This window comes from Petromyzon marinus, chromosome 6 (assembly GCF_048934315.1).
Source record: "Petromyzon marinus isolate PM22_M1 ecotype Great Lakes invasive population chromosome 6, UKy_Petmar_22M1.pri1.0, whole genome shotgun sequence".
Classification (NCBI taxonomy): domain Eukaryota; kingdom Metazoa; phylum Chordata; class Hyperoartia; order Petromyzontiformes; family Petromyzontidae; genus Petromyzon; species Petromyzon marinus.
The window spans coordinates 10769914-10793148 of record NC_133672.1 but is presented as its reverse complement, the minus strand read 5'-3'; the positions used below and the strand labels follow the sequence as shown (position 1 = coordinate 10793148).

At 38.9% G+C, this 23235-nt stretch overlaps 1 protein-coding gene across 45 annotated transcripts in view; it reads right to left on the bottom strand.

Annotated features, from left to right (window-relative positions):
* The window catches only part of LOC116939524 (neurexin-1-like), a 297761-nt gene that overhangs the window by 132895 nt on the left and 141631 nt on the right, over positions 1-23235 (bottom strand). For 25 of the 45 annotated variants that reach the window (XR_004402416.2, XR_004402417.2, XR_012941093.1 and 22 more), the window contains 7 exons: positions 21442-21468; positions 12192-12311; positions 9931-10312; positions 9040-9230; positions 6568-6741; positions 5748-5771; positions 5143-5262 (listed from right to left, as the gene is read on the bottom strand). Coding sequence is in view for 41 of the 45 variants with exons in the window: in XM_032948001.2 (XP_032803892.1) it covers positions 5143-5262; positions 5748-5771; positions 6568-6741; positions 9040-9230; positions 9931-10312; positions 12192-12311; positions 21442-21468 (1038 nt within the window). In the remaining 4 variants the exon portion in view is untranslated. The remainder of the gene's footprint in view (positions 1-5142; positions 5263-5747; positions 5772-6567; positions 6742-9039; positions 9231-9930; positions 10313-12191; positions 12312-21441; positions 21469-23235) is intronic. The other 20 variants (XM_076065036.1, XM_076065038.1, XM_032948010.2 and 17 more) reach the window with 3 other exon arrangements.

The following is a 23235-nucleotide window of genomic DNA, read 5'->3' as shown; positions in this document are numbered from 1 at the left end:
TGACTGATCAGATCCTTGCTTTATGGCCAAGATCACACGAGAGAGATCATGCAGGGTCCATTGTTACACATCTTTAACACTTTGTGGTGTGGGTTATTGTGATAAACAATTTGAGTTAACCTACAAAACTGGGGGGGGGGAAACATTAAAAATAGAAACGTTCATACCAGCAAAGCAGCATCTGCAGCACTTTCCATGAATTTTAAATGTCTAAAGAATAAATTTCATGTAAACAAAAAATTCCAATAATAATTTGAACTTTGGAACAATATTCGCTCGTTCTCGAAGCAAGAGTAACTCACAAGTGCGAGGAACAACAGACAAGCGGAAAGGAATGTGATCAAAGGTGGACATGTTTACCACTCATTGAAATTACCTTTCGCCACTTTGAAAAAAAACATTTGCTCTCTGGCTAATTTATTAACAAATAATGTATTTACTAAATTAGATACATTGCAATAAAGCACGTATATATAAAATGCAGCAATTATTTATAGAACGTTCTAAATATATATTCTATTTAGTGATGTATGAAAAGTTTTAAAGCGTATGTGCGTATTTAACGATCTATTTTGCATCGAGCCTGCATCATAAAGCTCGCGATTTTTATTTTTATGTTTCATTTCCATAATACAACAGTCACTACCGCCCCCTTGGGTGCAATGTCAGGCAACCTCTTGTCAACATGCCCTCTACAAGGATAGCTCCAACAAACGCAAAGGTCACACGCCGCTGAAATAACCGCCGTCTGTAAATGTTGTATTGTTCATTAGACACATTCCTCTATAGTTACTATTGATGAGAACATTAACAAGGGAATTCCTGTATATATAGATGGATTTTTACAAATGTGATACACATGCAGGATTGTATTTGAACGTTGCATTCATTCATAGCAGCGTTATGAAGCTGCTTATGTACTTATACACGTGTTTGCATGTTAACAACAATTACGCGATTAGTTTTATTCGTAATGTGTCAAATTATACATTTAAGTTTAGCCTGCAGGAATTCATGGCACACAGTTTTAATCAAGGTTCGAGATGATATTGTTTCACCAGGAGAGAACTCAAGAGATAGGATGAGCCTCGTTTTCAAGCGTGACCTGAGTTGTGGTCATGATGGAACTGGATGTTGTTACAGATACTGCATATCACGTCTTTCACACGAGTAAGGTGAAGGAACGCTGTCTCAAAATTATTTGTCTAGAAAGTAGGCTTTTGTTGAGAGATGGCAGATTAAGTGGATGGCATTTTTTTAATAATTGAGTTTATTGTGTGGCCATCTGTGGAGAAATTATGCAATAAAATATGTATTGTAGTGTTCCAAAAAAGCATGTATAGCGGTTATATTATACATATCAATATGTAGATTAGCAGGTTTGTCCATGACACCCCGCAATTTATTATATAGGAAGGGATTTCTTAAATTCAATTGTGTCCCACCAATCTACAGGTTTCCCTTGTTCACCATTTGCCATTTGTGAGATGTATATTTGGATAAATAACACTAGGGAAATAGGTGGGTCTAGTGAGCCATGGAGAGAGGGCTCAGTAATGGAGTTGAATGCACAAATGGGGTTTAGACTTCTCGATAATCAAATCACGTACGAATGTTGTATCAAGACATTGTCTACCATGTGAATGCAGATTTTAGGTCTAAGAAGAATATACATTTTTAATGGAACAAGGCATAGTGTGTGTTGATTTAATGGTGACACACTCCAAGAAATGTGATGGTATGGCCAATAAATACGGACCATTAGAAACTCCTAGGAAAGTAGCTGTCAACAAGTGCATTGCGCACAATGCCACATAAATGCAACATGTCTCATGCCATTTATAATAGCTGACCATCTGAAATTTAATCATGTATTCCCATCATATACTGCCATAAAAAGCTATTCAGAAGATGTTTTTTTTATTCCAAGTTAATAACAAAAACTATTATATAATCCACTTGAAATTAAAACCAAATAACTTCCATGGAAGTTTAATGGTGATTCTAAACCTGCAGGTCTGGTATATACAACAACATAAATAGTAAGTCACTCCTAAGAATCTCTCGAAATTGGAGGTCATGTACGTTGGGATAGCTGCACTGGCGGAGCCAGTGGGGGGGAGGGGGGGTGGCACGTGCCCCCCCAATGATCCGATCAAAATCCCTAATTTTGATCATTGGGGTTTATTAGTAATAAATCGGCATTTTGCGACCCCCACTGCCACTGCGAAGCATATTATGTGCCAGGGACTCTATGAGATAATAGGACAATAGTCCGAGTCCATAATTGGCAATAAGTAACGGCAAAGCAGTTAACACATTCCTGCGGAGGGAGCTGGTAGGAACGTTGGGTTGCTCGGTCAATGGCCAGGGTCAACGGCGGCACCACGTGGTGTATTCCGCAAATATGCCCGACTGTGAGGGCGGGCACAAGCCGGTGTGAGTAGGTTGAACGTTGAGTTTTATAAGGGCACCACGGGGTGACCAGCCCCTCCCACCCAGCCCCACCCTCCCCACCCAGCCCCTTCCCACCCTCCCCACCCAGCCCCTCCCCTCCCCACCCAGCCCCTCCCTCCCCACCCAGCCCCTCTCCACCCAGCTCCACCCCTCCCATTTTTGGATGCACGACGGACGGACGGACACAATAATCCCCTGTGGGCTGGTGTAACCAGGAGGTTCCTACCAGTATAAGTGACTCACATAATTGTGCGCAGTTGCGTATACAGAGTCCACGACTTCCCTGAAGGCAAACCCCTTCAGCGAGCGCGATGCCGATCACACAACACGGTTCGAATTCGATCCTCGATCGATGGCTGTGCCATTACCGCACACGCGTCAAATAAAAAGCAAGGGACAAGTCCTCACTTACTAATAACTACGGTACTGTGATTTTTCATTTCTGGAGGGGTTGCCCCCCCTACCTGAAAATCCTGGCTCCACCATTGGATAGCTGTCAGCCTTGATTTATTACGGGTAAGCCCACTACGACTGTTAATTTACTTCACCAGTTAAACCCCACTGTACTATTAGCACCTTTTCAGGGGTGACCTGGCCACACATGATAGCTCATCATAGAATCTAAACGCATGTTTCTAAACCCAGAGAAAAATCCAAGTGACCAGGAGGAGAGATAACACGAACTCCAAACATACACGCATAGTCATGGTTGGGATCAAACCCACAACCTCCTGCATACCAGGCAAGGGGGATAACATCTCGCCACGGTGGCTCCCCAGAAAACGTTTGTTGACATCGAATTAATCACTAATATTGCAGCCTCTGTGTCACATATAATATTTGGCGCGTACTTTCTCGTTATTTTTTATCCACAAAAATTACCATGCGTAATGTAAGATCATGTGGATGCAAATATATGCTTTCTAAACCAATATGAACAATATGAGTTAACGAATCTCGCATGGTTCGGTCAGAATGTGAAATCACGTGACAAGTTGAGAAAAGAAGCCTTTTATTTAACAAGCTAAAGACATTTGAAATAAAGCGAGGACATTTTTTTGTATGGAATTTTAGACTGATGATTAATCATTATTATGACTACAATGTACCAAGGAATGCCTCACTCACTAAATTTTTTTTTTTCAGGAGAGTCTTGCAAAGGAGTTGAAAGTAATTGTTCAAATTTGGAAAATGTTGATCATGACGCTTGACACACAGTGGCCTGCTCTTCTTTAAATTACATAATGATATCTTTAATGTCCACTGTGAAGCAAATGGCACGTATTTTACGGTTAATACACCAAAAGTATTAACCAAGGCAACCTGTCAGATTTGAAACGCGATGTCACTCGACGACTGCGATCTATCTGACGCAGCCGAAATGAATGTGAAACATTTGTGGATTGGAGTGTTTTTGAAGGCGTGTGTCTTAATACATTTGTGCTTACATTTCAACTTTAAGTAATAAGATAATGCATTTATATTTAAGTGCTTTATAGATACTCTTTGGTTCTTTCGGTAAAGTCACGTAGGTATAAAATAAAATAAATCACGACGTTTCGGGCGCTTTCCCACCTGATGACGGACGCTTGTGTTGCGCCCGAAACGTCGTGATTTATTTTCTACCCACGTGACTTTACCGAAAGAACCAAAGAGTATGGATTCCTGCAGTCACGAAAGCTTCAAATCAAGATTAATTCATAGATATTATGATCGGCACATATGTAACTTAGAAGCTTTGTTTCTGATTTCACGATATCGTGTTGTTTTGGATACCTTCGTACTAAAATATATGAATCCATAACATGTATTATATCATGTCAGAATAATATCTGATTTGTAATGATTATTTGATTACACATAATCCTTGATATTCAAATCACAGATGGGGTTTTCCCCCCCTCATACATCGAATAATAATGATACGTCAAATATTAACATAATACATGGTATATGCGATGTGCATTTCATATACATATGCAGTCCATTTTGGTTATACAAAATTGAGATGACTATGTTGCTAGACGGTATTTACTTACATATACTCTAATGCAACATGTACTGTAATGTTGAAAGATAATGTTTTCTGGAAACTTGTTATAAAGAGCTAAACTATTCTTCTCATTCCCTCTAAAAATAATCATGTACATCTTGTGAGTATATCAAGTAATGCACTTACCTGTACACTTACCTACAGTAGGTGACAAAGTCAATACAGTCGTGCAATAAACATGCAAACAGTATATGTGCACATACGGAGGTTGCTGGTTAATATTTATTTGAGGCCTGCGTTTTAGCTTTCAAAGTTTAAAGACCTGGAAGACTTACAGATTTTAGGCGATTTTTTTTTACGTGAGCACAATCCCTAAGCAGATGGCTGTTTCACTGCATGCATTCTTCTAATATTTTAGGACGTAAAATTTCATAAAAGGATTTTTTTTCTTCACATATATGGTGCTGCGCCAGGTGTACATTTTATGACATTGGGCTATGATCTTCGACGCTGCCAAATTTCCAAACAGGCCACATGACCCCCTCCAGGTCTCGGAACAGATTGGGTTATTGTGAGCGGGAGAGTTGCAGTGGAGGCAGGGATGCATGCCCAACTGGCGGCAGAAGTTGAGCGCACAGTGACAGGCCTGCGTGATATAGCCAGGTAGCATCGAGGAGCGTGCTCATACTCACGGTCATTGCAGAAAGCACCACTGTAGGATGTCATGGTACAGTCGCAGGTGAAGCTATCCCACTGCTGCACACACTGGCCCTGATTAGCGCACGAGTCCTCTTGGCAGGTGGTGCTAGGACCTGAGCCAGGGAGACAGCAGGAAAGGCTTCTAGGAGCAGAATGCACTGTGCATTGACCAGCTGCAAAGCATCGTTAATTGGCTGTGGCCAATCAAAGTCAATAATAGTCCGGTTTTTTTTTCTTCCTACAAAAATTGGTTTCATCACCCAACAGCAAAAAATGAAAACCTCATTTGTGAGTTACTGGGTATAACTTTACATGCAACAAAAATCAAACGTAATTTGAGGATGCAATTGTTTGCTCAGCAAACATGGTCCATAAGTGAATATGTGGGCGATCTAAATTAACAGGGAATGATGATAATGTAAGAAAGTATTGAGGAAAAAAGCATAGGACATTTATACAGTGTTACAAAGAGGTTAAGTACATAATCCTAAATTATAACTTCTGGCATTTAATATCAAAGCATAAACTTACAGAACTACTTTCACCCACTGCCACTACATTTATATTAGCATTTATTTTATAAATCTCAGTGCTATACCTTTCATGTGTGCTTTCAACTCAGCTTTGTCAGCAAAACAAATGAAGGGGAAAAAGAAAAGAAGCAGAAGAACATGTTTACATGATCAGAGAAATCAGATGAATCACAGACATGGGCCACCCATGGCATTCACAATGATATGCATCATTATCATTCTCGGAACATGACAAAAGACAGCACCGCGTCTGAATAAAGAAAAAGTGAATTGTGAAATATTAATCAAATATGCAAAAAAACTAGACTGCAGTGTAATTATATATATATTTTTATCATCAGAAATAAAGTGGGTTTAGAAGTCAAGAGACACAATGTTTCCCAATTAAAATAAAGACTGCCGAGATTAATTGTGTATGACAGCTTTAGTTTTAAAATACATGCTCTCCAGCATGTACTAGCAATGACGGCAATAATATCTGTAATGAAGTATTCCATTAGCGTCGAGGCAAAGTGGAAGAAGAAATAATGATTGTGAATGCAACAGTTAACAATAGTATTGCAGGATAATTCCATGCAACTAGCTGATACATTATTTACCAGTAACAGTCATTCTAAAGCATTGTAACAATAATGTTTAACCGTGACTGTGCCTAAAAATGTATTAATTTGTTTGCATCATTGTTCACACGTGTGTATATCCACCGCACCTATTTTTGTTTGTATCATTGTTCGCACTGTATAGCTCTGTTTTCTTGAGCAAGAAACGGTTAAATACATGCAATTACACCAACAACAACTGCAACAAAAACGCCCCACCACTGGTGCGTACATTTCAAAGTACACAAAACAATGTATACAGCATGTGCACGCCAGGTGGGGATACCTTCACAGCCACGCTCGATGGAGCCCATGCGGTAGAGGGCCTCATCAATCATGTCTGGGAGGCGGCCGTTGAGGTCCAGAGATGCCAGGCAGCCCTGGAATCCCTCGCGGGAGCCCACCAGCTTGGGAAGGTTGCTGTACTCTGTCTTGGACAGTCCTCCAATGTAGAGCTCTCCTGCGGGTGACAGCATTGTTACGGGAAATAATTTTGCGGCGGCGATGCTTGCCTTGGCGCTGGTGTACAAATGCTCTTGAAAAGAGGCATTGTCTGAAATGTTGCAAAATTTTTTTAAAAGGCCACAGTTTATTGACGAATGTGAAATGAAATGAGCCAATTTGTCATACGCAGTGTTCAATGGCAACATGTTGGGTTATACAGATCTTGGCTGTGGGTGATATTTAACTATAGACACGTGAGCTGCATTGTATCATACATAGAGCCACCGCGGTATTAAAACATTACTAGTTAATTAAATTTAAAATCTTGTCAATGAATCTGGACCTTAAAGTGTAGCCTCTACAGTTCTGTACATAATGCTCTGGGGCTAATTTCATAAAACAACTGGAATACAAAATGCCTTTAGCTTCCTGTTTCAATCAATGCAATGCAGGGATATTTCTGCTCCACGTGCTTTGTGCGACTGGTCAATGGTGATATACTCGCACCTCACTGAGACGTGTAAACGGTATCTGTATGTACAAGTTAACTTGTAATTAACAAACAATTGTGATGTAAAGTGATGAGAAAACTAGAATGTGAATTTATCTAAAATCATTCACAAATGACTGGTATCAACATGGGACCTCCTTTGCCAGTGTCAAAATATAATTGTGCTTTGTGCTGTTCGCCTTTTGGCGTCCTCTGGCCCAACACTGTTTGAGACTAGGCTCTAAAGAAAGCTGTCTCTGGTGTGGACCAATCAGTTTCAAAGACAATGCATACAGTATACTGTAAGAGCATGTTTTTGCTTGTATTTTCACCACAAGTATCTGTGGTTAATGCAGACATGAGTCCTTGCAAAAGGTTTCAGTTTGGTGTTTTAACATCTTAACACCTGTTTTGTTGCCAGAAAAAGGGGAAAACCTATTCTTATGACTGGTATGAAGTTTAAGCTTCAGCGCAATTATATATATAGAATAGTTGATTAAAATTAACACAACCATTTATCTTTACTGCCACCGTGAGGGAAGTAATATCTTGATATGTGGGTTAACTGGCCTTCTTAAGTATGTGATTTATTATTTAATTAAAGTGTGGACAGTACTGGATTTAAGGCTCAGATAAATGTTCCACCACCGAAAAGCATGGTTGGCTACATAAGGCGCAAAAGAAGTTCAACGTACTAACATCTTGCTCCGATGTACAAATTTTGTTTGCAAATCAGCTTTCAAGTTTCCTTATCAAGATATATCAATATTGTTTGGCAATTAAATTATATCCACAAATCGCTATCAACGTTTATCCTGCCATCTGGTGGAGTACCAGCGTCCTCTAGTGGCAAAAACTACACGATACACCAACTTTAGTCCAAAAGAAACTATGAAATGTATTATTATCCCTGCAGTCACGAAAGCTTTAAAACGAAATTTATTATTTTATATTTTACCAGGTAAGGCCCACTGAGCGACATAGCTCTTTCTCAGAAGCGACATGGCCACAAATAATAGCTCAACGAAGTTGGCTTATCATGTGGAAATGTATAGCAGCCAAATAGTTTAAACGCATTTTTCTAAACGTGGAGGGAAAAACTGGAGGACCCGGAGACAAATCCACGCGACCACGGGGAGACCATCCAAACTCTAAATATGCAGGCGTCAAGGTCGGGATCGAACCCACGACCACCCTGTATACCAGGCGAGGTAGTTAACATCCCTCCACCCTGGCACCCAGAGCGATAACCACAATAGAATCGACAATAGAGAGCTGTTGATGGTTCCGTGGTGTAATAGTTAGCACATCAGACTTGCGATGCAGATGTCCCAGTTCCATTTCCTGTCCAAACAATGGACGAGTTTCTTAAATCCCCACCACCCCCAGTCGCCTGACCCCCGTATCCCCCTAGCGGAATAAATGGGCCAAGCCAGTGATGTAAATTCACAAATGATGGGCAGCTCATGAGTAGTGGGTACTTCCATCTCTTACAAAACATTTAGGTCAGTGTGGAAGAGTAGGACAAATAACATTTGGGAGCGCTTTCCGCCACGTTCGCCACAATTTGACTCCACTTACCCATGAATACACTTTGCAGATAATGGCAACATATTTTCACGTATAACACTTTCTTCCAGCTTCAAACTGCTTTTGGTGTTAAGTTTATTGCCCTTCCGCTGCACGTCTTATTAGCACATTTGGCTACGTACAGTGCAAATAAGTTCAGCATACATACATACATTAGCGGACCTTATAGGTTCCGCAGATAATAGGAGTCACAGGTAATAGGGTCACAGAGAGGAGCCGCTCGACTGTATTTACCTTTAAGGTCCAGATTCTTGGCTCCATTCACGTTCAGGGTGCTGGACTTGGAGTCCACCTTCAAGGTGTGCACATTGTTGAGCTCTCTGGAGATGATCACGTTGTGCCACTGGTTATCGTTGAGCACTTTCTTCGAGCTGTCCTTGATTAGGTTCTGTCCATTTCCCAAATCAAACACGTAGTGGATGTGCCTGAAAAATAATCAAACATGTGCAGTACTCATAAATATCAAGATTATACAGCAATTATTGTAAATAAAATACAATGCAGTGATTTTGCGCATATTCTGCTCAGAAACATTTAGATTTTTTTTTTATGTAGGAAGTAGTAATATCAATGCACTGTAATATCAAACTTATATGTATGAGGGTTTTTTTATACTGCTACATCCTGTTCTCACAATAGTTTAGAACCCCTGAGCGTGCATATTATATATGGGCAGTTGCACAATTTCGCACATTTCAGACATTTTACAGATGTGGATATTCATTACCATAATCATCTTGTGGCTTCTTTATTTTGGCGTGGCACATCAACCAATTAGGGCTGTAATTCAGTGTGACGATGGTGAATTTAGTTTTGTGTCTGTGCCAGACCATTGACGTATTCCATCAGCTATATATGTATAAAAAAACAACCTAAGATAATTAACTTCAGAAATTCCACTCCATGTGTTTTATAAAAAAAAAAAAATTGTGAAATGTTGACGGCGAGTTTCATAATTTGAGGAACTGTCCATATATATACATGAGCAAATTTCTTCAGTTATCCAAACAGTCATTTATATATTTATAACTTGTGCGTTGCTTTAGCGCAGGCACGAAAGCTTCAAATTGCCAAGTGGCCGGCAAAAGAAACCCCACGCTATTGAAGGCAGCAGCAGAGACATACCCTTTCACGAGCTCCACCGCGATGAAGTCACTGCCGTCTCCACTGTTGAAGAGTATGAGCCCGTCAGGCGACGTGGTCTTCAACTGGAAGAATAGGTGCATGGTGGTGTAGGCTTGCAGAGTGGGAAGTGTGAGGAAGCTGACTTTGGTCTTGAAAGTGATGGGGTCAGCGATGATGTTGCGCATGCCAAAGCGAGCATTCAGCTCGCAGTAGTCGATGTCGCCATTCTTGCATTGGTCGATGTATCCCATCCGGTTGAAGTTGACGTTCTGCAGGTGGCCGATGAAGTTGGAGGGTACAACGGAAGTGTAGCGCCGCTCTGTCATGATGCCCGTCTCGATGTTGTGGAACTCCAGCCGTGTGTGATCCCCGATCATTTGACCTTTGCGGATAAAGGGACGCAGTCCTGGTTTTTTTTTACCACCAATAACTTCACGGGTTAGAGCTGCATAAACCCACGTATTTAGTGAAATTATAGTTATGAAACATGAATCATATGGCTGTTATACTCATTATTGATATAATAATGGAGCACTGATTGAGCTCTTTGCCTATAACAATTTGATGTTATGGCCAGCTGTTGACCAACATCATTAGATGCCATTCTAACTGTACTGTGCACTGAATCGACGCGATGCTCAGCAAACATACTTTCTGAGTACACCTCGCTGGTAAACACATCCCCAGAGAATTGCGAGCAATAGAAAAGTGACCTGCCGTGTACATTATACCTACGATAATCACCTAGGAATGTGTCCTTAACGTTCGTGACGTCACTCAACATCGACCAGCCCCCCTAATGAATATTCATGAGCAGGTGACATCCTCCAAATGGACACCCCCCCCTCATTAATAATCATGAGCATAGCACGTCACTCCACATGGGGGGGGCCGAGGCACCTCCTCCCCCCTCCTAAGCATCAACTTACACCCCTCACTACAAAGGCAGAACCTTCACATCACGCGATCTCCGTAACGCTATTGAGACATCGAAGTAAAAAGGACGTCATGATGAACAAGGGATTATAACCTTTAAATAAAATAGGTCTGTGTCACCGCGCCCTTACAAATTGCACACACGAATTGATGCAATGAATATATCACGTCGCGGTCTGATTTTCGCTCACAAGTTTCAGATTTACTGCAATACACCCGTTCTTGGACGGGCAAAAGGCTAGTCTATGTTCAGAAATGCAGATGCCATAGTCCCTTCTGTACAGGGCACAAACCTCGAGAACATTCACAGCTGACATAACTTCATCGGAAGCATATATCTGTAACTGGAGCCTGCGACCAAATTTTTCCAAAACCACCACAAGTGCTTTCCACTTGAAACAATCGTGCAGCAGATGCTGCCCCTAATAGGTACTTGTGGTAGCTGAGTGCGTTATGACCGCACTCCAAGATATCTCGGGGTTTTCAAGGATAGAAGCATCACATACAACAGATCTGTGAAAATACCAAATGAAGATTCACCCTGCTACAGAATCTTTTCAGGAATGACCTGGGGCACCTCAGCTGATGTGCTGAAAATTGTCACTCTCTCACTAATCTACTCAGTGGCAGTCACTGTGCTCTAGCCTGATCCGAGAGCTCGTATACAAAACTGCTAGATGCACAATGAACGCAATGAATATCATAACCAGAACACTGAAACCAACACCAATCCCTAGGCTCTGTTCTGGCGAACAATCAATCACCAAATATCTACACAGAGATTCAAATTGTAAGGGAGATTATACGTTTTCTTACCAACGACAACCTACCCATCAACAATGTACATCCCTGCTCACTCAAAACCCGATCCCCCTTCTGGGAACTCACTTGTTATCATATAATCTCGCCCAGATCCGGAAGAACGCTGGCGAACAAAGTGAAACAATGTACATGTCCAGAAAATAAAACCTCGTTTGAGATCCAAACATTGCACCTCCTGGCTTTGACACTCCTCAGAGACATTCGTATACCATCAATTGCATCAGAATATCTAGAGACCAATGTGCACATCTGCTTCATGAAAGGAAAACTAAAGGCAAGTCACAGTTGTGCAACTTTGATCATGCAGCCCAAACTATGGACCATATAGTAGTCTGCGCTTATTCGTGGCTAGCAGACGTCGACATTGGCATTCAGCTCCTGAAAATATTTCTGCCATAAGCAAGCATAGAATGCAAATGTCGCCAATAAAAACTGTTCACAAAATGTAATTTTTCCATAGCAATTATACTTGTTTCAAAATTATGAACCCAATGACAGCTTACCTTCCGTCGCGATCCCATCCACAATTAGTTTGAGGCTCTTCCCACGACGAGTGACATGCACTGTGTGCCACTCATTATCGTTGAGGTTCTTGCCAACGTAGAGGGTCTCCGGTCCCTTGCCTATGGAACAATAATTCTAGTCAGCGTTAGCCACTGACTCTCACATTCTACCTATCATTTCTGGAACACAAATATATGTTCTTGTTATTGCGTATGTGTGTGGAATACAACACACTTGTAGGCATGTTATTCGTTTATAAGTTATATGTAACGGATGCATGTGCTGGATGAAACGACTTTTTCCACCAGTTTCCAGAGAGAAAAAAAGACATCTAAAAAAACATAGCTATGATGGATATGTTTTCCACCAAACACTGTATTGGCAATAAATGCACTTTTCACCAACAGGAATTGGGCCCATAACGTGTGCACGTTAATGTTTATTAAACTGCTAGAAAGAAACAGCACTCAATCAAAAAAATGGCTTATTGTTTTTGGAATAAAATGTTATCTGCCAATTGATTTTGCGAACTGTAGATTTGTTTAATTTGACTGATAATAATCTTACCAATGTACTGCACGTCTTTATTGATACAAATGTAGAAGCGCATCTTAAAAATAAGTACAGTATCGTAATAACGATGGCCGTAAAAAACACAATGTTATAGCAAACATTATGCTGATCATATTGCATTATTGTGCAATTTTAACGGGCCCGAAACTATTCACTCCTTGGAGATTTTATTTGACCAATAATAATTTAATATGACAATGCCTATCCTGAATTAGCAAATGTGCATGGGATGAAATACCGTATATTCATCGGCATGTCTGCTTTGGGAGATGTCACAAGTGGCTCTTAGTGGCTTATATCCTGACAGAGCTGGAAAATAATCTGTTAATTTGTACTATTCTATATTCTAGTAAGTTAGTTATTTTAAGCCAGCAATTTTTTTTTTACAAATTGATGAATTGGTAACTGTAGGAATATTAGACATTCAACATCCTGACATCCCAGTAAGCCTCAGATTAATATTTATTGTTGACATGTTACTGCAGTAAACAGAAAAACATCTTCAAGGACAAAAATATTCGTAATTTTACTTACTGTAATTCGTCATCATCTGTAAAGAGTGCCATCTAGTGGATTGGTTAGACATTGAAAGTAACTTGGCTGTTCATAATTATCAGTGCATGGTCATGTGTCCCTACCATTTAAAATAAATGTAGAACTCAAGATAAATTGAAGTCGAGAATTCGTCTTTCATTTTACGGCCCTTTTGTCAATTCCCTGCTGGCTAGGTGGCTCACAATCGGAATGTTACAAGTTTCAATCCTGGTCAGGGGTTTACTCAGCCTCATCTCTCCGGGGTCGATAAAATAAGTACCACTTCGTGGGGATGTAGTCTTGATAGACTCGGCCCCGACATAGGAATGTGGAATTCCTGCCACTGTTTCAGAGCGGTAAGCGGGAGATGCTCATTTGAGCAGGAAATCACTTGGATATTTTACAGCTGGAGGTAGACTTCCCAAAAATTTTGGCTGGCCTATAAATTAGTTTATCCAATAAATAATCTTGATATTTTGTTAAATGCATTAAACTTGGTAAAAACACAAGTACAACAAAATATGAATATCTCACGAACCAACATTCTTACTAACCACCCTGACAATCTGCATAGGAGATACTGTATCATTTTAATTTTCTACCCTTTTAAAATGTATTCTGCTTTTGGCCTTATATATGTATATATGCTTAATTATTTATATCGTGTAATTTGTTGCGTAATTATATATTTAAAAAAATTACGACCAACAATGATATGGCTTGCACACTTGTTACAAAAATGATTTATACTCTATGCACATGCATGTCTCTTTGAGGCTACCAACAATTAAACACAGACCTGCTCCTTAAATACAGTATGGAGTTGTATCTTATTTGCTTATGTTTAAAAATGTGTTTATTTTTGTATCATGACAAGCTTAAGTATTATGGCAAGCATAGCTATGCATTAGGTCGTGGATCCACAACCATCTTAAATTCGACGTTTAAAACAGGGTAACAACTTCAAAGAAAATGGCAATAATTAGGATGTAATTAAAAAACCATTTAAATTTTGGCTGGAGGACATGTTTTTTAAGTTGGTGGTATAAGACCATTTAATGCATGGTAAAATAAGTTTCCACCGTGTTTAATTTCATTACATTAAGTCACCACTGGTTCGAATGGAGTAACATTTAGGGAAAAATTAATTGCAAAAGAAGCCTGCATTTGTACTCTTCCACTCCTTCATGTTTAAATGGCTTTCTTGACCTTTCTGTTATTATTGTAAGCACTAGGGCTGTTTAGAATGCACGGAGAGTTTGCATCCCAGGCAGCATGTTGTTCAACCTCAAAGCGAATACTACATCTTTGATATGTTAAGGTTAACCTTCTCATAAAAAAATACTTTTCAAATGTACTTCTCGGGAGAAAAAAAACTGCTTTAGAGCACAACAGCATAAGAGTACTGCTTACAAAGTATTTTATTTATTTAAGGAAAAATATGCTTGAGATAGTTCATGAAACAGTTTTTCTTCTAGTGACAATTCAAATGTAATAATGCTGACATTGCTGCAGAATGTTTGCTATTTAGTCCATACTGTCAAGCTGGTATATGACTCGTGTAGGAAATATTACTGTGATGCTTTAGACCAAATGGTTGACAGATGCGAAAATAAAGGACAATAAAAAATCTAATCGTTTCTCTTCAGCCAAAAAAAAACCACAATCCTCACAATAATTTATGAACATCTGGCACCTTGGCCTTTATGTATATATTTCGTTTGTAAATTCCTTCACCTTTTTGAAAAATAAATACAACCTTATTTATCACGGTAGAAAAATATATTCTATGCACATGTTTGAACATTATTATGATTCGACAAATGTTATCATTTTAAGAGCAGAATAAGCTCGGTTATTGTCATAAAATATTATAACTTTAATATAAACCATATCTATTTCCAAGTATAATATAAAAAAAATCCTGACCCATGGCATATATTTTGTTCTGCTATTTTATGATGATGAAATACATTTGCAGGTGAGTTGTAGCTTGAGAACTGGTGCACTATCACGTTTCTTCCATCAAATTCATTTCCAGTATCCAAGGACAAAATTTCAGACATCTTCAATGGGTCACTGCATTGGGTCAGTCTCTACAAAATTCACTCAAGCTGAAATTAATTACTTACTGTGCCTTTTCTTGCAAAATAAAAAAATAGTCAAACCGTTGAAATGGGCTTTCATGCGGTTTAATAACATATGGCACAATTGATTTCAGAAGGTTAATAGTAATGTTTCATGGTATATTATCCAACAAACCTTCCAAGAAACAAGCACATACTAGGAAGGGGTATTTAACTAGGCTTTAATAGTAGAAACGTTTAGTTTAAAATAACAGTTAATGTGTAACTCATAATTCGTATATATAAAACAAGTTAAGAACTAATTGTATTATCAAAGTAGTGTATGGCAATGGGACCCTTTTGCTTGTACTGTATCAAGATATTTTAAAGCCTTTAACTTAAAGCATTACCTTTGCGTCTTTTTAGAGTAAAGCATTTTTAATCATTCAAACTACCATATAATTACAGGAGTGCTTTCTAAATAATATATTGCAAGTACAATTTATTCTGTATTTTGGAAAAAAAATCTGAATCTTGTAATTGTTACGGTAATGAGTATTTGTAATGTAGATAAATTACGTGTAATTTGTTTTGTTATTAATACTAAAATACTTTAATATTTCGAATAACTTAACCTTTTCCTAGTTCTGCTGGTTTAGTACATGGGAAAAACAATATTTATCTTTTGTACAAGTTAAATCATCTCTATTTTGGTGTTAACACTGCAATTCAATACGAATTATATCGAGTGTTTTTTTTCCGTAGATTAATTCAATTAAAATATTCATTACATCCAACCACCTAGTATTAATGCTTCTAAATATTAATGTGTTTATTTTACACAGCCAGGAGGAGTTTATTTTATATTTAGTTCTATTTACTGAACGACCAAATTGGCTATCATACATTAACGGCTCTAGCTGTTTTTATTTTTTGTGCATTGGTTTTAAAACTCTTCACCTTTGTCACACTAATATCCACCCAAATTATAATGAAGCTCAGAAGTTTCCACTGTTTCTATTTTTCTGAGATCTCATTAGCAATCTAATAAGGCCGAGATATCTCAAATATCAGTGTCAGGTGGAAAATCCGAATACAGTACCGTATACCATACTCAGTAAATGTTAAATCACGTGCTATATGGATGTTATATATTCTTGGTTCTTTCAGTAAATTCACGTAGAAGGGAAACAATAAAATAAAAAAATATATAAAACAATAAAATTTCGATTTAAAGCTTTCGTGACTGCAATGATTCATCTTCTTTGGTTATTTCGGTAAAGTCACGTAGAATGAGAATAAAATATTGATAAAATAAAATAACACAATAATATTCTCACGACGTTTCGGCCACAACACAAGCGAATATTATTGAGAGAATATTATTGTGTTATTTTATTTCATCAATTTATTATTTTATTCTCATTCTACGTGACTTTACCGAAAGAACCAAAGAAGAACAATAAAATTCTCACGACGTTTCGACTGCAACACAAGCAATCATCATCAATCATCACACCTGATGATGATTGCTTCAATCATCACACCTGAAGATGATTGCTTCTGTTGCAGTCGAAACGGCGTGATGATTTTATTGTTTTATATTATTATTTTATTGTTTCCCTTCTACGTGACTTTACCGAAAGAACCAAGAATATGAATCCCTGCAGTCACGAAAGCTTTAAATCAAAATTTATGTGGATGTTACTTTGATGCAAATTAAATGTTGAGTAAATAAATCATGATTCCGAGAGAATAATTTACAAGGTGCATCAGCCGAGTATGACCACAAGGTGGCGGATGCGTCACGTTCACTGGAAAGGCGATTGACCCAAATGTCAATGACTACAGCTACTCTGGCAATAATGGCCCCTAGCGCAAATTAACAACACTGAATAAATGAGAAAAATACTTGTTTGACGTCACCTAATCGCTTTCGGTAACAAAGGATCTTGCAGCATATTGAAAACGGCGTTGAGTAAGACTCATGCCCTCGCTTGAATACAAAGGGGAAGCAAACCACCCTGTGTCGCAGAAAACATTTATAGGGAGCTCACAAAATGGAGTCCCATAAATGTACATTATATTTAAATCTTGACTTAAAGCTGTCGTGACTGCAGGAATTCATATTCTTTGGGTCTTTCGGTAAAGTCACGTAGATGGTTCAAAGATGGTTCAAAGAACCATCTACTGTATGTGACTTTACCCCCAAAGAATATACATTATATTCGTGTCAGTTGATACACATTTCTGCTATTAGCTTCACATTAAACATTTGTATCGGAGACTTCACAATTTGTTTATGTATACTGCAGCTATCCTTATAAATGGTAAACTGTCTATGTCTTACTGTGTCTCAGTATCTGTGGTTATGTCAATCATTAAACTGTAAGTCTTTGGGCCCATGTCTCTGTATCCCTGTGTGTGTCTCTATTTCTTTGTGGAGTCTTGTTGTTCCATTCTCCACAGGGGCACAATTAGTGTTGAGATGGCCACAGGCCTGCACAGACATTCCCAGGGGGCCACAATTGCACATCCCTTGCCTCTACAAAGTCTATATACTAGAGATGTGTTCCAAATTTTCGGACTAATAAAAAAAATCAAGCCTTAGATATGAAATGTCAGATTATCCAGATTAATCTGAAAGTGATGTCACTTTTACAGTATCGCATCGTTTTCCCACCACGGGACATCATGTTTGATGTTACATCACTTTTCCTTAATAGAAAATACATTTACATTAAAAAAAATTGTGTTTACCTATATGAATTTACATACAAACATAGATTCAGTGATTCATATTTTTGTTAAATAATAATGAAATGTATTAATTGTAGTGCATGAATAATACAAGCTATTACAATGAAATACATTTTCATCCTTAAAAAACCCGACGTGAATATAATTGAGCCTAAAAGTCCAAAACAAAATTAGGAGCTGATTTCCTGTGTTGAATTATGAAACTCATCACCTACTACATCTCGATTATGCACTCGATGTATTAATTTTGATCAGCTACTACCATATCACTGGCTGCTTGCTTTACAATGTATGCACATATGGCATGGCACATCCATGTAGCTCCAATACTTTCATGGATAGAGAAAAATAAGAGGGTTGAGATATATTTTCCGTTGCTTACAGTGACAATAGAACACGTGTTTACATTTGTAATTGTTAGTTGGCCAGTTATTGATCATGTGAACAAGTTCACAGCTCAGCAGTCGTTTAACACGTTCTTTTGTTTAAAAGAAATCGACATCATCTTATATGTGCATAGAAAACTTCGTGTAAATTTAATGTAATCATTAAGTCAATTTAAGGTTGACCCCCAAACCAAGACCTGAACTCGCAAACCTTCCCATTGCGATTCGAACGTTGTAATCACAGCACTACCCTGGCTAAAAAATAAAAATACACGGTCAAAGTTAAATCATAATTGGGCAGACTCTTTTTGATAAAAACAAAGTTGTTATATACGTATTTAAGCATTTGGAGAATTGTACGCTTATGCTCATTTACTAACGCAAAAAGAAGGGAGTAAAGATTGTGTACAAGGAGAAGAAAAAACGATTTAAAAACACCCATCTTGAAATCTAATTTTTATATTGTTTATAATCATGTGTGTATGCAGTGCTGGACATGAATAAAGCAAATCCATTGGAGTTTAAGACATTATATAAAGGGACAATTTATGTCACACATGACAGATACTCGCTTCCCTGCAGCACATCTCAACGGACGTCAGAAGCTATTCATTAAAACATAAAAAAAAATGGCTAGTGTTATGGTACAAGGCATCTTGGTCCCTAACAAAGATACCTGTTCATGCAACAAATCTATGCCTGCTCAACCCGTACCCTGCAGGATTTAAATCGATCAGTATTCGTTTATCTCAGGCATGCAGGGTGGAGATCATTGGCAGCGCGTGTCTTCAGGCCTGTCAGAATGTCAGTAAAAAAGTGTGTTGCCTTCATTAGTTTTCCTTTGGCAATGCAGTTCTTGTTGGACCATGGCACACAATCTCCAACAAGGAATCTGAATCGCATTATATCTCATAAAACTAGGCAGTCAATATTCAGGGGACAATGTCAGTGCTATAATCCAGTTTAAATTATCGCTGCTTGCTGGCTTGCTTAGTTTCAGATTTTGATGCAAATAATTGGGATGCCTCATTTTATATGATAACACCATGAAGCAATCTACTGCTGACATGCAATATTCATTTATGAAGTTAGATTTTAGTTGTTAACTTACTTATTTTATCAGAATACACTGTGTTAATTTTTTTAGAGAAATACTTTTTTTGTTTACAATAACCAATTGCTTTGTTTGTATTTGAACTATTTAAATGTTATTTTACTAAGGTAAAATGCATTCTAATTGCTTTTGTAGAGTATCAGATAACATATATATGAGTCACACATTAAATATGTAATCTGTATAATGTCTTGTGATAAATATTTATAATTGACTGAGAAAACATATTGTATAATTCCAGCCTATTTTCCGAGGAAATAGCGGCCAAATATATTTAAGCCACAAGTCCTGCTGTTATAAAAATTACACCTCAAGATTGCAGTGTTCTTGTGGGATTTCATCTGATATTACCTGCCAAAATTTTGTGTTAATTCTAACACATTCTAGGTGCGAAAAGTCAGCTGTATTCATTAGTACACTCTGATTGTTGAAGCTACATTGAATGTGATAATTACAATACAAACAGGCAGGTGTTCTTTTACTATCAATTTACATGTTGTATTTAAGATTAAACATGCAGTGGATTATTATCAGCTTCGACTACACTCCAATATTCTTCTGCCCAAGCTGTTAGAAAAATGATTCATTAGGGGTAAATAAAAATGTTTTTTTTCGGAATGGTTTCAATCCAGAAGTTACATGCAGGTTTAATTATTCAGGTAGCGTATGCCATTGGATGTAGAAGTATGTCTTTCTCTGTGTGTTTAGCATGCTGCGCTATTAACCTGGCAACACAGGTTCGATCCCTGCTCACAGTCAACAGCAGTAACGATTATCTGAACCGGTCATGATTCATCCTAGGTTGACTCATCCTCAAATCAGTACCTTGTGTCGTGTGTAAACATCGCCACAAGGGAGACAAAGGTGGCCGGGCATTTTGGTGGCCACCAACCCTCTCGTGTGCCATGTCGGCCTTCATAGGTGCCCGCTTACAGCACTTTCCCCAAAAGTCTGTTAAGGCTATGAGGGGGATATTTGACTTTGTGTCTGTCTCTCTCTCTGTGTGTGTCTGTCTCTCTGTCTCTTCATTTGCGGCTGCAAGTGTATACCTCCTGCCTTTCCAAGTCTCCATACTATGGATGTGTTTGGAAGAAGAAAAAATGAGGCCCAGAAACATAATTTCGGATCGAAAAAAGTTGTTATGGATTAACGATTCTTAACATTCCGTACTCCTACAGCCACCCTGCACAACACCATCATGACTGATGAAGTCACTGAGGACTTTACACAAACAGCCATCAAATGGTTGTTTAAACCCACAAAATGCCTGCCGTTAGTTGTTGGGAAAGCTGCAGTATTGTAAAAGGAGTTGTACTGAACCATTAATTATTTGCCTATTTATTAATACACGTAAACCCCCCCCCCCCCCCCCCTATGATTAACACCAATGTTAATTCAACATTTCTGCTGTTATATGAAGCAATAAACATTTGTAAACAAGATATTGTTAGATTAATTCGTCCGTTGGGGGGTTGTAACAAAAAGAAAAACATGCAACACATCGTGACCTTTGTTCACGCTCACCTTATGTACACACGGGGCAGTTTCTGATTTGAAGAAGCTATAACTGCCACCACAATTGTCACCTGCTATAGCGAAGTAAGCAACATTTTTTTTTTAAATGCCGTGTTCACAACAAAACATTGAAACGAAACTTCACAAATGTGATACTATTGTTATCATTTACGTACTTCCCAAAATGTTGCATACGTCACTCGGAATGTGACAACTACAATGCCCGTAATATCTCAACGCGTTCAACAATGCAATATTCGGTGCGTATAGAACAAAAGTGAAATGTGGAATTGAAACTTACTGGTGTTACACTTTATCCTGATACAGTCTAGATAGGGGGGGAGAGAATGTGAAATGTGAATTTACATCCTTCAAGGTAAACAGCTGCAGACATCCATTCAATATCAGTGCCACCCTTCCGGGGACAGACACACGCAAGGGGTGACCATTTTAATTACACCACGGGCAATCAATTCCTGGAACCTTTAATTATCTGGCCGGCAATTGTCTCGTGTGAAAATGCTCGGCTGAATTTAATGCTGTGTAATCGATTGAGAATTTTGACCAAACTACAGCAAGAGTAATTACTCTCGCTCGCTATTAAACAAATTAAGGCCAGGTTGCTGAAGGGCGAAAAAAAGGACCCTTTATTTCCCGGCTTAGTATAAAATGGTCACCGGCAAAAGCGCGTCACGTAATGCCACAGCCAGATCAGGAGGAGACAAGAGCACTCGGATGGCAGCGCAACTCACACAAGTGCCACGACTTTTGTCTCTCTCGCCCTCACTACATCCAGAACTAGGATCTCATGGGCGAATGCCAACCCCCACCTTCCCCAGCCATGTTCTGCGATGGTCTGAGAGTGGCACCTTTGTGTTGAGTTGTGGCTGCCCTGGTTTCAGTTAAATTTACAATCGAACCTTATTTGTTTTACACCTCTCGGCATCTCAAAGGCATGATGTGTGGAAATTACAAAAATACAGGGCACGTGTGTTTTTTTTGTTTTAATTGAGGTAAAGTAACATTATCTACAGTCGTAAATACTGTAAAATGAATCATCTATCATTAGCATGTAACACATTGCAGTGTCTTTGCAGATACACATAAAAATGTAACGATTATATTTATAAACATATGCCACTTTTTTTTTACATACATATACAAAACAAAGCACACGCAAACACACGCACTCACACTTCTCCCAAGCTCTGTCGTTCGCACAACACAAAGACACAGGCGCACGCATATATGGTTTGTCATTGCACAAGATGCCCTTGAGATGCAAGTACCAACCTCGGCTTGGCATCACGCGACAAAGTTTGACATGTGTCGTCAACCGCAACAGAAAAGTGGGTGCAAATAGCCATGGGGCAACCTTCCTGGGTTGAGCCTGCAGTGAACGCCGCTTCCATTGCCCATTCCGGCTGTCTCGCTGTTCTCGGTGAAGTGGTTTTCTTTTTTTTTTTGTTAAAGTTCACGGCGAAGAAAAGAAGCGACTTCTCTTCCCCCTCGTTCAGCTCCGATTTACGTCGCGATGTTGTTTATAATAACCGTCAAGCGAAAGTAACCGTTCACTTTCATTTCAGATTTAGTTTGTGCGTGTGCTAAACTTGCACATCTGCCCCGTCCGCAACTATCAATGCATTGAAATAACTTCCATCTTTTGAATGCTACGAGAAGCCGCGAAAAAAAAACTGGTTAGTTGCGCTGTAATTATCCACGTCTAGAACACGCGTGCAAAGCAATATCGCATGCTTCATGACGACACTGTAGCCCGCGGTTTTACCTTGCCCATCTCCTGTTATTTACTCGAACCCGAGAATTTCTGTAAACTAGGGGGTGGCCAAACATCACCCTGGCCGTACTTAGCCGCGTACAACGTGCTTTCATATTGCCAAGAGCCACGGGACACACATGACTTGACACATGCACTCCTTGTTTAATCTCGTTTTGTTGTTTGTTAAGCGCTCGTAAGAGAGCAGCGTCCGATATACGTCTCTTTTGAGCACTGGCGGTAGAATAATAATTTTGTATGGCTCATGGCCGGTCGGCTTGCCCAAGTTGTTTTAGAGTTTATGGAATCTGTCGGTCCGTC